The sequence below is a fragment of the Dipodomys spectabilis genome, unplaced genomic scaffold, assembly GCF_019054845.1.
Source record: "Dipodomys spectabilis isolate Male_0828 unplaced genomic scaffold, ASM1905484v1 ptg000046l, whole genome shotgun sequence".
Lineage (NCBI taxonomy): Eukaryota > Metazoa > Chordata > Mammalia > Rodentia > Heteromyidae > Dipodomys > Dipodomys spectabilis.
In genome coordinates this window covers 572648-586603 of record NW_024870723.1, presented here as the reverse complement: position 1 = coordinate 586603, position 13956 = coordinate 572648, and the positions used below count along the sequence as shown (strand labels likewise).

Sequence of the window (13956 nt, the reverse complement as noted above, 5' to 3'; positions counted from 1 at the left end):
ACTCTGCTCTAATGACCATGACCACCTCAAAACCCTGAACCAGAGAGATGGAGAAGTGCCATTTGAGGCTGGACCTCAGCCATCACTCAGTGTAATCTGCTGATAACCAGATGATAAAAGCAAGGCCCAGCAATGGGAGGAAGCTGCCTCAGGTCACCCAGCAAACCAGTGGCATGATGGAAACATTACAGGCTTTCCATCTTCCCAGCCAGAGCCCTTGGTAGTCTGCTCTGCTGCCTGAGGCTGCTTACCACAAAGGTGAGGTTGGTGAGCCAAGAATAATGGCTGGCCTGGGGTGCCCACCAACCCAGAGCAGGACCTCAGCTAACCTATTGGCAGGAGCCTCAGGTCAGCTAGGCAGAGATGAGTGAGTGCAGAAGACTGCAAGAGTGGCTTTGGGGAGCAGTGATGGGGAACAGGCCTCCCCCCTCCCAGCTTTCTTTTAGGGATAAACTCGATTTACTGACACCTTTTAGGATACGTGTAAAAACGGAAGGCACAAGAGGTGTAAGAAGGTAGACACTGACTCCTTGGACCCCCCCCCCCATTTCAATTAAAGAGCAACAGAGGGGGCTGCTCCCCTGGGAATCTGATAGGTGGAGACCAATTCCAGAGGTCTAGAAAGTGTTCCTGAAATGCTGGCTCAGGAATCCAACTTCTTCCAGCTTTTGCCAGAAAAATCCAGCCCATGACAGAGGATGTGACAACCCTGCCCTCCAGTGCCCATTACAAACCATATTCGTCCCAACATTAAGACTTCCAGAATGGTGTAGCCTGAGCAGCTTTCAGACCCCCGGTCTTGTGATGGGGAAACTGAGGCCAAGGTCTTAGGTTCTGTGAAGGATCGGGGATGGGCAGCACCTTCCCAGCCCTGGCCTCTGCAGCACGGGTCCATGGTACTGTCATCAGTCATTAGCCTCCTCTCTGTTCTCAAGGTTGCTGCATGCCTATTTATAGAACTGACCAAGAGGGCTCTACCATAGCCATGAGAAAGAATACCAATGGTGCTCTCTGCTGCACCTTTATTTCTGTGAACTTTATTTAACTCCTTAGACGATGCCTTTCTGTAGTGCAATCTTCCCTCTCTATGGAGACACTCCTGGGAAAAGAGGGAAGAGGGTACTGCCATCTTGGTGGTCAGGGACTCTGAATTGCATGCCCACTGCCTTGTTGTAGCTCATGTTACCCGCAACGAGCCAGTGCCATCCTCCCTGTCCCCACGCGCTTTTATGAGAGAGCCAGGATGCAGCCTCAGGCTCTTGGTCACCAAGTAGGGGACTGGAAACTTACCTGCTTCTACATTCCTGGAGCATCTGGGGGTGTCCAGACTAGATATAGCTCCAGCTATCTGGAGGTGATGTTTCTTTGGGGTATTATTATCTTTTTCAACCAATCATGACACAGTCTTCTCAAGATCTACTGTGCAACAGACAAAACTTGGTCTCTCATCAGATGCGTATCATGAGGGCCTACGGTGTGCTAGGTAGTATTTCCCCTTTTTGCAGGCTGCAGATGTTACCAGGGCTTACTGTGTGGTGGATGATGCCTTCTCCCTCCTCAGGCACAAGTGTTATCAGGACCTATTCTGTTCCCAGAGATACTAATATCCCAAAGACCTACTGTGTGCCATTTGGTAACTGTCCCTCACTATACACAAGCATCATGAATACCTACTGTGCACCTGGTCCTGCACATCTAACTAGACACAAGTGTCACGGGACCTAATGTGTGTCACATAATGCCTTTTCCCTCCCAAGCTGCCCACTGTGTTCCCTTTAGTCTTGGCACACAGTAGACCCTTTGTAGGTCTTTATCAAATGAGTCATGAGGACATAGACTCAGGGCAGGAACAGGAGAGGAGATGGGTGTGTTAGAACAGCATCAGAATGGGGCAGCAGGCAGGGCAAGGGAGCAGAAAGAGGCGAGAGGCACGGAAGATCCTGCAGCTTTGGCTTCTGTAGGTGCCACCTGAGCCCTGGGACTTGCTTCCCCCACTTTGCTGGGTAGAAGTTCACATGGCCTCAGGTTGGATTTTTCAAACCATTCCATCAGGAGTCCCAGGAATGCTAAAGGAAGCTGAAAACCTTCCCCTGCTCATCTGAAAAATCTCTCTCAAAGCAGACTTTTAGAGGGCCACCATGCTCACTGACCCCCACTGGGGACCGGCAGTTAGCTGTGGAGTGGAGGGCCCAGGGCCTCTAGCTTGCCTGCCTCCTGTGGGAGATCTCCAGAAGATGAGACTCCACATGTCACGGTCCTCTTTGGTGCCCTCACTGTCTGAAAGCTCAGCCCTTGGTCCTAATTGTCCAGTGGTGAGATTACAGTGCAGAGCCGATTACAGCAGATGGTGGCAAACCAGAGAGCTTAGTGTCTCTCACCTTGCGGCCAATTCTTTGCGGCTTTTGAAAGCAACGATACCCTTATTGGGGAATATTTGGACAATATTGAGAAACAGGAAGAGCAACATGGATGTGGGATTGTAAGGGCATTGGCATGTTGCTTCTCTGTTTTGTTTGTTTTTTTTTTTTTCTGTGTGATTTTCCTTATAACACAGCAGATCCTATTATAAGACATGATTTATAGCCTGTTGAGGCCACTTAACATTACAGTGTATCACAGGTTCTTGGCATTACAAACTCTCTGTGAACATGGTTTTTTTCCAAGCAGCACAAAGTTTCCTTGCACTGGGTCAAACAGCCCCAGTTGCAGAACGTTTTGTCAGCTGGAGCGTCCACAGTACAGTTCCATAGATAGGGTGGCTTAGTTGGAATTGATTTTCTTACATTTCTGGAGACTAGAAGTCTGAAGCCAGGATGCCAATGTGATGGCTTCTACCTCTAGCCTTGCAAAAGGCCACTTTCTTCCGGTGTCCACATACAGAGGAAAGGAAGTGAGTTCTGTGCCTGTTTGTTCCCTTGCCCTCATTCTCTTTAGAAAGCCACTGATTGCATCAGGAGAGCTCCCCACCCTCATGACCTCATCCAACTCTGATTACCTCTCAAAGGCTCCATCTCCCAATTGCCACCATGTTGGGAGTTCGGCTTCAGTGTGTAAGTTTTAGCTGTGACGCACACGCATCCTCTAATGTTGACTGTTAATCTAGGGCTAAGTGACTGTCTCTGTGAATCTCCACTACAGGTGCGTTGGGGGAGAGCAATATGGTGGATCTCAGAATTTGGCCTTACCACTCCGTATGTTTGTTCCATCCTCAGCACTAGAAAGTATAAAACAAAGGTAGTGTTAATACTCAAAATTTGTAGCTAAGGATAAAGAACCCCTTTAGTAACCTTGTAGACAGGTGATTTCTCACCATATCTTCCTCTGAATGACAGATCCCTCCTCATCCTCAAAATAAGATTTCACCAGGATTTTATGTGGGTATAGAGCAGAGGGCCTGACACAAGGGCTTTTGTATATTAAGCAACTGTTAGCATGAATGTTTTTGCTTTCTCTTGTCTACTATCTTATTGGGGTCCCCTAGACACCCCTAGGATTCAGAGATGAGCTAGAAAGGCTCATAGGATTCATATCCAGTCATCTTTTACTCTCTGTGGGAGATTGGTTCCAAGATTCCCTTGGGGATGCCAAAATCCACTGATGCTTGAGTCATTTTTAGAAAATGGTGTAGTATTTGCTTATCACCTACACACATTCTCCATATACTTTACATTACTGGCTGGGCACCAATGGTTCATGCCTGTAATCCTAGGTACTCAGGAGGCTAAGATCTGAGGATTGAGGTTCAAAGTGAGCCCAAACAGGAAAATCCTTGAGACTCTTATCTCCAGTAAACTACTCAGAAAAAAACAGAAGTATCATTGTGGCTCTAGTGGTAGAGCACTGGCCTTGAGCAAAAGAAGCTCAGGCCCTGAGTTCAAGTCCCAGGACCAGCACCAAAAACAAACAAAAACCCTTCACATCATCCTAGATGACTCCTAATACCCAATACAATGGCAATGGTTTGGAAATTGCTGTTATACTGTATTGTTTAGGAAATAACAAAAAACTCTATGCATGTGCAGTATAGTTTTTAAGATATAATTTTATTGTTACTATTAAGGTACTGTACAAAGGTGTTACCATTCCATAAGTCAGGTAAAAAGTACATTTTTTTTACAATGTCACCCCTTCCTTGGCTTTCCCCCAGTTTCCCCCTCCCGCCTGTCCACAAGTTACATAGTATACTTTTCCACATAGCATATACTGAACACCATGATTGCATTTGTTCACCCTCCCTCCCTTTCTGTGCTCTCATAGGTAAAATTTAAAAACTATATTATTGATCTGTGGCTGGTTGAGTCTGCAGAGGGGGGGGGCTCTGACTGTAGTTGTATATAGTTGTGCCCACGGCTGATTTTTATTATGAAGACTAAGCAAAATGAGCCAGGGGAAAGGCACACTGGAAAAGTTCAGTGGAAGCCCAGGCTCTCTGGCTGAGTCATACAGGACACACATTTAATAATGTGACTCTATGTGTGAGACACCATCTCTCTGCAGAGCTTTTTTTTTTTTTTTTTGCCAGTCCTGGATGTTAAACTCAGGTCCTGGGCACTTTCCTTGAGCCTCTCTGTGCTCACGGCAAGCACTCTACCACAGAGCCACCTTCCCAGCCCCTGCAAAGCATTTTTAGGTTGCATTCAAGGTTTCACTGGGGCCACACCACACTCCTGCAGGAGAGCAGCAGAGCAGCAGAAGCCACACCACACTCTGCAGAAGCCCAGCACGCTGCACAGCCTGGGTACAGGGGTGGGAGCTGTGGCAGGCAGCAGTGCTCAACATCCAAGTTCCAGATGCCAGTCAGGACCCATCCTGACACAGACATGTGGGCCCATTTAAAGATGGCAGCTTGGAGGTATGCTTGGGACACAGTCTTCAGCATAGCTTTCCTAAGAGATCAAATGTCTTATATTTGGGCTACTTTATTTATTTACATTGTATTTATTCCATGGTAAGTGCCAAGTGGTTTCATTGTAGTATTTCCATGCATGAGTATGCTACACACGGAACAGATTAATCTGCTCTCTTTTCTCACCCCTTCATCTTCCATATTTTTTAACAACTTTCAGGAGGTTACCTTGTGCCATTTTTATACATAGGCACAATGTATTTTAGTATCGTTACTGTCTTAATACTCTTTTCTTCTAGTCCTCCTCATTTCTCCAAATAGCACCACAATTATAGTCACATGTGTGTGTGTCTGTCTGCAAATATCTGTCTAGATAGATGATTTAGAGAGATATCTAGATAGATGTCTAGAATCTAGATAGATATTAGGTCTGGATTACAAATTTGAGAGACAGCATATGACCTTTGTTCTTTTCAACTTGGCTTTATTTCACATATGTATTTCGCAAATGAATAATTTCATTCTTATGGCTTAGTAATATTCCATTGTGTATATGTAACACATTTTCTTGATCCATTCATTAGTTGTAGAGGATCTGGGTCGATCTCTAGCTTGGTGTAAATAGTGCCACAATGTACAGGGGTATGCAGGAGAAATCTCTATTATATCCTGGGTAACATTCCTTCAATTAAATATCTAAGAGTAGAATATCTGGATCATAGGGTAGTCTAGTTTTAGATATATAGGAAGTTCCATACTGACTTCCATAGTAGTTACACTAGTTGTTTGTATTCTTGACAAATGCCATTCAACTGGCACTCCAGTTGAATCTCAGTGTGGTTTTGATTGCATTTCCTTTATGGCCTAGGATGTTGAATATTTGTTTATGTATTTATTAGCCATTTATACTTTTAAGAATTGTCTATTCAGTTCATTTTCCTAATTATGATTTGGGTTTGGGTTGTTGGACCACTTTGAATAGCAGTAGACATAGGCCCATTTCCATAGGCCAAACTAAGGGCTGGGGGGTGGGGAGAAGAGGACTTGTGAGCAAAAAGAAAACTTTAGGGGCTATTGCCTTCCTTCATGAGGTGGTCCTGTCAAGACTTGAGAAGCTGAAAGTACCCCCTTTCCCTTTAACTGTGTGTTCCCCCCGTTCTAGGCTCTGAAGGGCTCCAAGAAGCTGGTGCTGTCTGTGTACTCGGCCGGGCGCATCCCTGGAGGATATGTCACCAACCACATCTACACCTGGGTGGACCCACAGGGCCGAAGCATCTCCCCACCTTCAGGCCTGCCCCAGCCTCATGGCAGTGCCCTGAGACAGCATGAGGGGGACCGCAGGAGCACGCTACACCTCCTTCAGAGCGGGGATGAGAAAAAGGTGAGCTCCTGGTTATAACAGAGGGAGGAGCTGGTGGCAGCAGAAGCTGAGTTACCAAGATCTTTCCACATGAGAACAGGGCGGGGCTCCTCAGAGGCTCTGCCCCCACCTCCCCCCGCCCCCTCCTCCCCCCCCCCCCAGGCCTCTGTCCTCTCCCACATGCCCCTCTCAAAGAGTTTTGTCTCTGGCCTGTTTCTGACCTGTTCAGTGTGTACTCCCCACACAAGCTACACTGCTGCAAAGAAGAGCTCAGATACATGCATTCAGCGGATCAGTCAGCATCCCCCTCTAGAGGATGGGCTCTTCTGCTGGCTGGAGTTGGGCTATACCAGGCCCCGCTGCCTAGCCCTAGGAAAGGAAAGAGAGAAGGCTCTGGGCTGGGCTTTGTACATTAGAGATGGCTGAACTGCACCATGGTCTTTGATCTAGGTGTGTAGCCCAAGAAGCTGCCAGGACTTTTACCATCTTCCCCAGGGAATCTGTGGTACTTTGGGTCCCAGATTGTAAACAATAGAGGCCTGTCTGCCCACCCCGCCCTGGTGTGGGCAGCCCCAGCACTGCAGCTGGGGTACAACCTGCAGAGGATCTCTGCCATTCTGTCCTCCCAGTCTTCGCCCTCAGGTGCCCACTTACAGGGAGGGGGCATCTGATGGGCTTGGTGCGGAACCTTGACTTAGAAACTACCAGGGCTTTAGCTGGTGGGGAAGGGGTTGTTGCTTGGAGCACCATGGGGTTTGTAACTTAATGACTGAGGCAGGGGTATGAATAAATGTCCCCAACAGAGCTCTCCTCCTCATAGAAATGGTCTATGTCTTGCCATCAGATGAACCAGGGATTAACGGGGCTCCTCATGTCTTAACCTTCTCTTTGGGCTGTTTGATTTGCACTCCTTTGGGTGTGATTTGACTGACCAGCAGCTCTGCTCTCTCCAAACCTTGAGAGTTAAGAGGCAGCAGCTAAGAGGCCGCAGTACCTAGATGCTGGGCCAAGCACCATCCCTGTGGACTCTTTCTGAGCTCTCTCCTTTACCTGTCGATAAGAGCATAACATTAATTTAGTGCATTTGTGTTCTTTGTTGAAATGTCAATATGCTGGACATAGGCGATCTCTGTGCTCCTGGGGGAGGCAATGGAGGCTAAGAGGCTAGTTGGTGTGCACTGGGCCGCCTCCCAGGCATCCTCAGAGTGGCTGGGGTCTTATGCCTTCCCCAGCAGTAGGGCATTCCTCGGTTCCTGCAGCTCCTATCTTCTGCAGTGCCTAAGTTTTGTGGGGTAATTGGTCATGCCTTGAGCTGCTAACACCTTGAGTCCTTCTAACCACCTGTAGGGTGCTTGTCACTGGCTCCATCCTACCAGAAGTGAGTCATCTAAGCTTATTGAGCTCTACTGTGTGCCTGACAGTGTCATGAGTGATGGGGATAAAGGAACTGAAGAAAGGAAGGGAGGAGGGAAAAGTAACTGGCTGGCTGGCTGGTTGAGTTGTTCATCTACCACACATGGGCTGTCTTACCTGTCTGCTTCTCTAGGCAGAAATAGGGGCGAATGAATCAACTCTTGGTGGTTCTCCTGGCTGAATGTAGAAGTATGTTATTAACATGGGTGATTTTCAAATACACGGAGTAGCCATAGGTGGGGCTAAGAGTCAGGATCTCCACTAGAGGTATATTACCCACACCAGGGCCTCCCTCTGTCGTCCTGAGTCCTGTGTAACTAGCCCATGTACACACGGGGCTTTGCCTAGTTCCAGAGGAGAGAGAGTTGTCTGCTTACAAAGTCAACATCAGAGGCCACAAGTCCCTGCAAGGGGGAAATAGGCACTTCCTGTCTCTCTGTTATCTCTACAGGCATGGAGGGATGCTCAGCCATGAATCAGCAGGCTGCAGACCTTAGCCTTGTTGGTTCGTGTGTGTGTGTGTGTGTGTGTGTGTGTGTGTGTGTGTGTGTGTGTGTGTGTGTGTGGTGTGAGATTTACTAGGCTTTGGACTCAGGGCTTCATGCTAGCTTTTTTGCTTATGGCTGATTAGTATTCTACCAATTGAGCCATACTTCCAGTTTGGCATTTTACTGGTTAATTGAACATGTCTTGGGACATTTGTCTCCAGACTGGCATTGAACCAGGATCCTCAGATCTCAGCCTGCTAGGATTACAGGTGTGAGCCACAGGCACCAAGGCACCCTTAGGAGCTCCTAGTTGGTTGCCTGGACCAATGAATAGAAGATAATTTTGTCTTTGTCTTCCTCCGGGACTTACCACGGCTCTTTTTAAATACTGTGACAAAATCCATTGAACCCCAAATCTCAGCTATTTCTCAAGTGTATATTTCAAAAGTAGGTTTGGGGTTTGGTTTTTTTGGACGTAGAGAGGTTGAGAGTCTCACTCTGAAGTCAATGGCCTTGAATTCAAGATCCTCCTGCCTCAGCCTCCTGAGTGCTAGATTGCAGGAGCATTCTACTATGCCCAGAAGTGGGGTAGATTTTCAAGAAAGTCAGGGAAGGCCTCATGAAGAAGCAATCAAGGTAAAACTCAGAGGGCAGATGGAAGAGTGTTTGGGGCCCAGACCTCCTTTAGGGGGTGGGGAAGGACCTTTTAAATTTCTTTTCATTATTAAGTAGTTAAGAGGTTACAATTTAGAGGTCATAATTCTGTAAGTCAGGTGGTCCAGGGACCCCAGCGGTATTCCAGCATGCCCAATGGTGTTCAGAGGACCCAGCAGTGTCCTGGAGTTCCCATCAGTGTCCACATGGGCCCAGCAGCATTCCCAGGAATGAAGGTACCCAATAAGGGACCAGGGACCAGGGTGTGTAGCAGTATCTCAGAGTGCCCAGCAGTGAACTCCAAAGCCTGCTTGTGAACTCTGGCCCCTTCATTTTACATTTCAGAGTGTGTGTGTGTGTGTGTGTGTGTGTGTGTGTGTGTGTGTGTGTGTGCGCGCGCGTATGGAATGCTAGCACGGTACCTGCAGGAAAGCCAGGGTTAACTGAAGGAGTGTGTGTGTGTGTGTGTGTGTGTGTGTGTGTGTGTGTGTAATGCTAGCACGGTACCTGCCTTAGTTGGGCTTGGTTCATGATCTGTTCTCATTCTAATCGGCTGATGGTATTCTGTACTCCGAGCCAGACCTCCACAGTCTCATTTTCTTTCTCTTAGATGAATTCTGCTCATGCCAAACACTAGTTGGATTTGTAGTGAACGATCAAGGCAGATTATCCTGTGGCTGATAGAACTTTATTACCATTCTGTGATAAAGACTCCACTTTATTTCCATGCGGAGGAGTTGTGGAAAACGGTGGGAAGATGGAATGTCTGTTTCTGTCCTTAGCATTCAGAGGGAGCTGCTTGGAGCTGGGCATTTTGGGCTTGGCTGCAAGGATGCAAAAGGTCTTGCCCAGGCCTCCTTGGAGGTGGGAAAGCCAGTGGAGGGATGAGAGGAGCTTACTACATATGACCTGGCATATTGGATCTAGCAGATCCTGAGCCAGGCCTACTGGTCCCTGCCCAGAGGGCACAGTCCTCCAAGCACCATCTGTTCCCAGCCAGCCTCCAGCCCTTCTGTGTGAGGCCTCCCACCCCTACCACTGTCTCAAGACACAGACCCTCTCTGGGGGTCTTCAGAAGTTCTCTTTATCTCTCACTTGGCCCACAGCCCCACAGGCCTGCCCTTTCCTCTCCACCCCCTGCCAGCTATGAGCCATTTTCTGTGGTCTGTCCCATGCCTGGACCTCAGCACTGGCTGTGGCCCTGAACAAAGCCGACAAGCCAGCATGCCTAGGATGTTGGATCCCGAGGAACCTCTGGAGGGCTCCTCAGCATTCTCCTTTCCCTGAAGTTTTAGCATTGATAGAGGACAAGACTTCTCCAAGTCACTCAGCACGTCAGTGAAAGAACCAGGGCAGGACTGGGGGTGTTTCTGGGGACAGTCCAGATCTGGCCTTGCCCTTCTGGTGCGTGGAGTCAGTTCCATGTTCTTCTGAGCAGGGGATGCATGTTGCACACAGACACACAGACACACACACAGACAGACACAGACACAGACACACACACAGAGACACACACACACACACACACACACACACACACACACACACACACACACACACACACACACACACACGCTTCCCCCACCTGAGCCTCCTCCAGGCTGACAACACCTTATCTCTCCCCTGCAGGTGAACCTGGTGCTGGGGGACGGCCGCTCCCTGGGCCTCACCATCCGAGGGGGAGCTGAGTACGGCCTAGGCATATACATCACTGGCGTGGACCCAGGCTCCGAGGCGGAAAGCAGCGGGCTCAAGGTGAGGGGAGATCATCCCAGGGTCTGGTTCGCAGCGTCTGTGTCTGTGTAGAGAGGAACGTCTGGACGAGACCCACTCCCACCCTAGAACCTCACCAGTGGCCACCTAGAGGCCAAGTCCAGGGCATGATGGAGGCCGTTCATTCTGTTCTTTCCATCCTTACACAGTGTCTGCATGGGAACAGGTGTTACTTTTACAGTCATGGCTAACTACGACTATAAAGCAATTTCCATTTGGAAAGAAGGCGGAGAAAAAGCATTCCACAGAAGTTTTCCGGTCACTCGGTTTTGCCTAAGTTGCAGAGTGCAAGGGCTTTATTTGCTCCTCAAGTGCCACCTTCAGTACGTCCTTCCATCCTTTCTCCTCTCCACAGCAGTGAAACATTTTCTACTTTCCTTCCCCCACGAGGCCCCTTCGGCTGTACCCCTGACACCTGCCTACACTCACTCGGGCGTCCAGGGCTGATTAATTCTGTTTATTGCAGTGCACTTTCCGTGGAATTAGGCGTATTGAAAAGGAATAAAGGGCTTGGCTGTGTGGGTGGCAGAGCCAGAACAGGCTTTATTTGTAAATAGGGCTTCCTGTCGCTGTGCAGATTCTCCTGGGGGGAAAGGCTGCTTTCCAGCTGCTCGGCCCACTTACTTCCCCAGGCCCAGGTTGAGTTCCGAGGAGGGACAGGCCAACCCTGCCCTCTGTGGAAAGGCACTTAGGAGGTCAGGGGCTCCCAGCAGTTACCCTAGGGGTGGGCCAGGCAGTGGGGGTTGGGGGCAAGTTCCCCACCCTCTCAGCAGGGGCTGCCACCCCCTCCACAGTTTATCTTTGGATTGCCCTTATTCTTTTGTACCTGCCCTCACCACCCACCCCCCACAGCTTTCCAGTCCTACCAGAGACCCAACCTTTAAGCCCTGTGTTCCATTCCCGATAGCCAGAATTGATTGGCAGTTAGAAATAATCACTGTGACAGCAGTTGCCACTTATTAACCAGCTATTATGAGTCAGACACGGTGCAGAATGCTTGAGCTATGCATGTATACAATCCTCTCCATAGCCCTGCGGTGGCCATTAATAGCATGACTTAGATGAGTAAAAAAGACTCAGAAAGGTACAGGAAGTTGCCCAGAGCCACACAAGGATCCCGGCCTGGCCCTGCCTACCCCAAGGTCCTCTGAATGCAGTATGCTTTATTCTTCTTCTCTTAGATCCGACTTCACCAACCAAAGTAAGGAAACAATGAGAAAGAAGGGAATAAAGAGCACTAGGTGTCTTCGTCACCACCCAACATGCAAAGTTAGTGTGTGCCAGCTCTTCTATTGGTGCCTTCCCTGGAGGGCTGTCAGCCAGTCCATTTCTGTTCATGGGGTCCAGGCTGTCAGTCTGGTGCTGGGACTGTCCACTCACAGGGTCACCCCTCTGATTGTGGCCTTAGGACAGGCCTGTCAGGGATCTAGGGCAGAAGGCTATGTCTCAGTAAGTGGGGACAGATGGCTCTTTGCAGCGCAGTGGTGGATGCTAGGTGTCTCGGAACTGCTGTGTCAGCTGCAGGCGAGGCTGGCCCCTGTGCACACTGGATTTTGTCAGAATCAGTTCTGACCACCTGTCCTCTCTGGGCTAAGCACCTTCCATGTGCCATCCCTCGGTACCCTCCCTGTGGCTCAGGGGCTCCCAATACTTAATCCCACCAGAGAGCCAGGGCTGGGTATTATCTCTCGGCTCCCAGCGGCATGACATGGAACCTGGGTGTGCTTTCTTTTCAAAATATCCCCCTGCCCCAAGACAGCATCTGCATGTAGTAGATGTGTAGGAAACAGTTCTCTACTTGAGGGAGGGAGGAAGGATCTTGGCAGGACCAGAACCAGTTTTCTTTCTTCCAATCTTGTGCCCTGTCTCCTTTGCACCCAGCTCGCACACAACACAGAGTTCACTTTTGTGGAAGGAAAGGATTCTGCTAAGCACGGCCAGTGGCTTTCCTGCCCTCCTGCTGTTGCAATCGTCATTGCTGTGGTGGACAGCACTCACCAGTGAGTGCTAATACGCGGGCAGAAGCTTAAGCAGAAGTGGCATGTTTTTATGGAGCTCCGTGATATCTGTATATGTTGTGATTATGGAGAGAAAATAAGTTTATAATAGGTAATCCTGACTGCCACCCACATTAACTGAGTATAAATTTTTAAAAAATTACTACCTAGCCAGGCATCAGTAGCTCATGCCTATAATCCTAGCTATTCAAGAGGCTGAGATCTGAGAATCATGGTTTGAAGCCAACCTGGGCAGGAAAGTCTATGAGACTCTTATCTCCAAATTAATCATCCACACACTCAAAAAGCTGGAAGTGGAGTTGGGCTCAAGTGGTAGAGCACTCGCCTTGAGCAAAGAAGTTCAGGGACGGCATCTAAACCCCTGAGTTTAAGCCCCAGGACTCTGTCTGTCTGTCTGCCTGCCTGCCTGCCTGCCTGCCTGCCTGCCTGCCTGCCTGTCTCTCTCTCTTCTCACACACACACACAATTACCTGTTTTCCAATTGTGAAAAAAGTATCCTTGCTAGACATAGAAAAGAGAAACAGTTTGCTGTTCTGTATTTTCCGGGAAGTCCTTCCTCTCCTGCCCTGTGCAACCTTGGGATGTGACAACTCTTTGCAGTTAGCATGACTTTCCAGAGCTCTTAAGAGTCTGGCCTGCCAGTCTCTTGGGGACCCTCCTTGCTGATTCTTTTCCTTCCGTGACCCCACCACCATGAGCCTTTTAGAATATGGCCTTTCTTCCCAGGTCAGATCATGATGTGTCTGGGCTGTAAGATTTTCATCAAGTTGTGGCCACTTCTCAGTACTAAGATGGGCTGTGAAACCAGGGGCCTGGGGCTGGGATGTAGCTCAGTGGTAGAGCATTTTCCCAGAATTCCTGAGGTACAGGATTCAATCCCTGGCCTCATCAGAAGAGGTGAAGAGGCACAAATAGCAAGTTTGTGTTTCAATGGCCTTAGTATTATTTTTACCTAGTGCAATTTACTACCTATGATGTTCTCTCTTTGCTGGCAGGAAAGAAAGTAGGGGAGGGAGGAGCCATCGATGTACCTAAGCTCTGAGGCAGGGGTTTGGAGAGAGCTATTTGCTGGTGGCACCAAGGCCATATCCCTCTCTGGGTTCTCAGGCCATAGGTCCTTCTCCTGGGAAGGGACTGCAGACAATGGAGGACAGAGCAAGGTGTCCCTACACCTGGTTTCCTGGAAGGTGCAGGAACCCAGAATTCAGCTCCCCATTGAATGGAGAGTGGCAAAGCCCCTGGAGCTCTTAAGTGACATGCTGGCCGGGCATTGGGATGGGGAGCAACGGCACAGCACACCTGCTAAGCACTTTCCTTATGCTCCACTTTAATAACTCTCTGGACAGTCTCAGAGGTAGATGACCCACTACTTTTTATTGAAAGCTGTGCAGACTGAGGCCCAGA

General features: G+C 49.0%; 1 protein-coding gene across 3 annotated transcripts in view; it reads left to right on the top strand.

The window, feature by feature from the left end:
* Whrn (whirlin) overlaps window positions 1-13956 on the top strand; it is a 64404-nt gene that overhangs the window by 19979 nt on the left and 30469 nt on the right. For all 3 annotated transcript variants that reach the window (XM_042678765.1, XM_042678764.1, XM_042678763.1), the window contains exons 2-3: window positions 6009-6227; window positions 10391-10516. In XM_042678765.1, the coding sequence (XP_042534699.1) occupies window positions 6009-6227; window positions 10391-10516 (345 nt within the window). The remainder of the gene's footprint in view (window positions 1-6008; window positions 6228-10390; window positions 10517-13956) is intronic.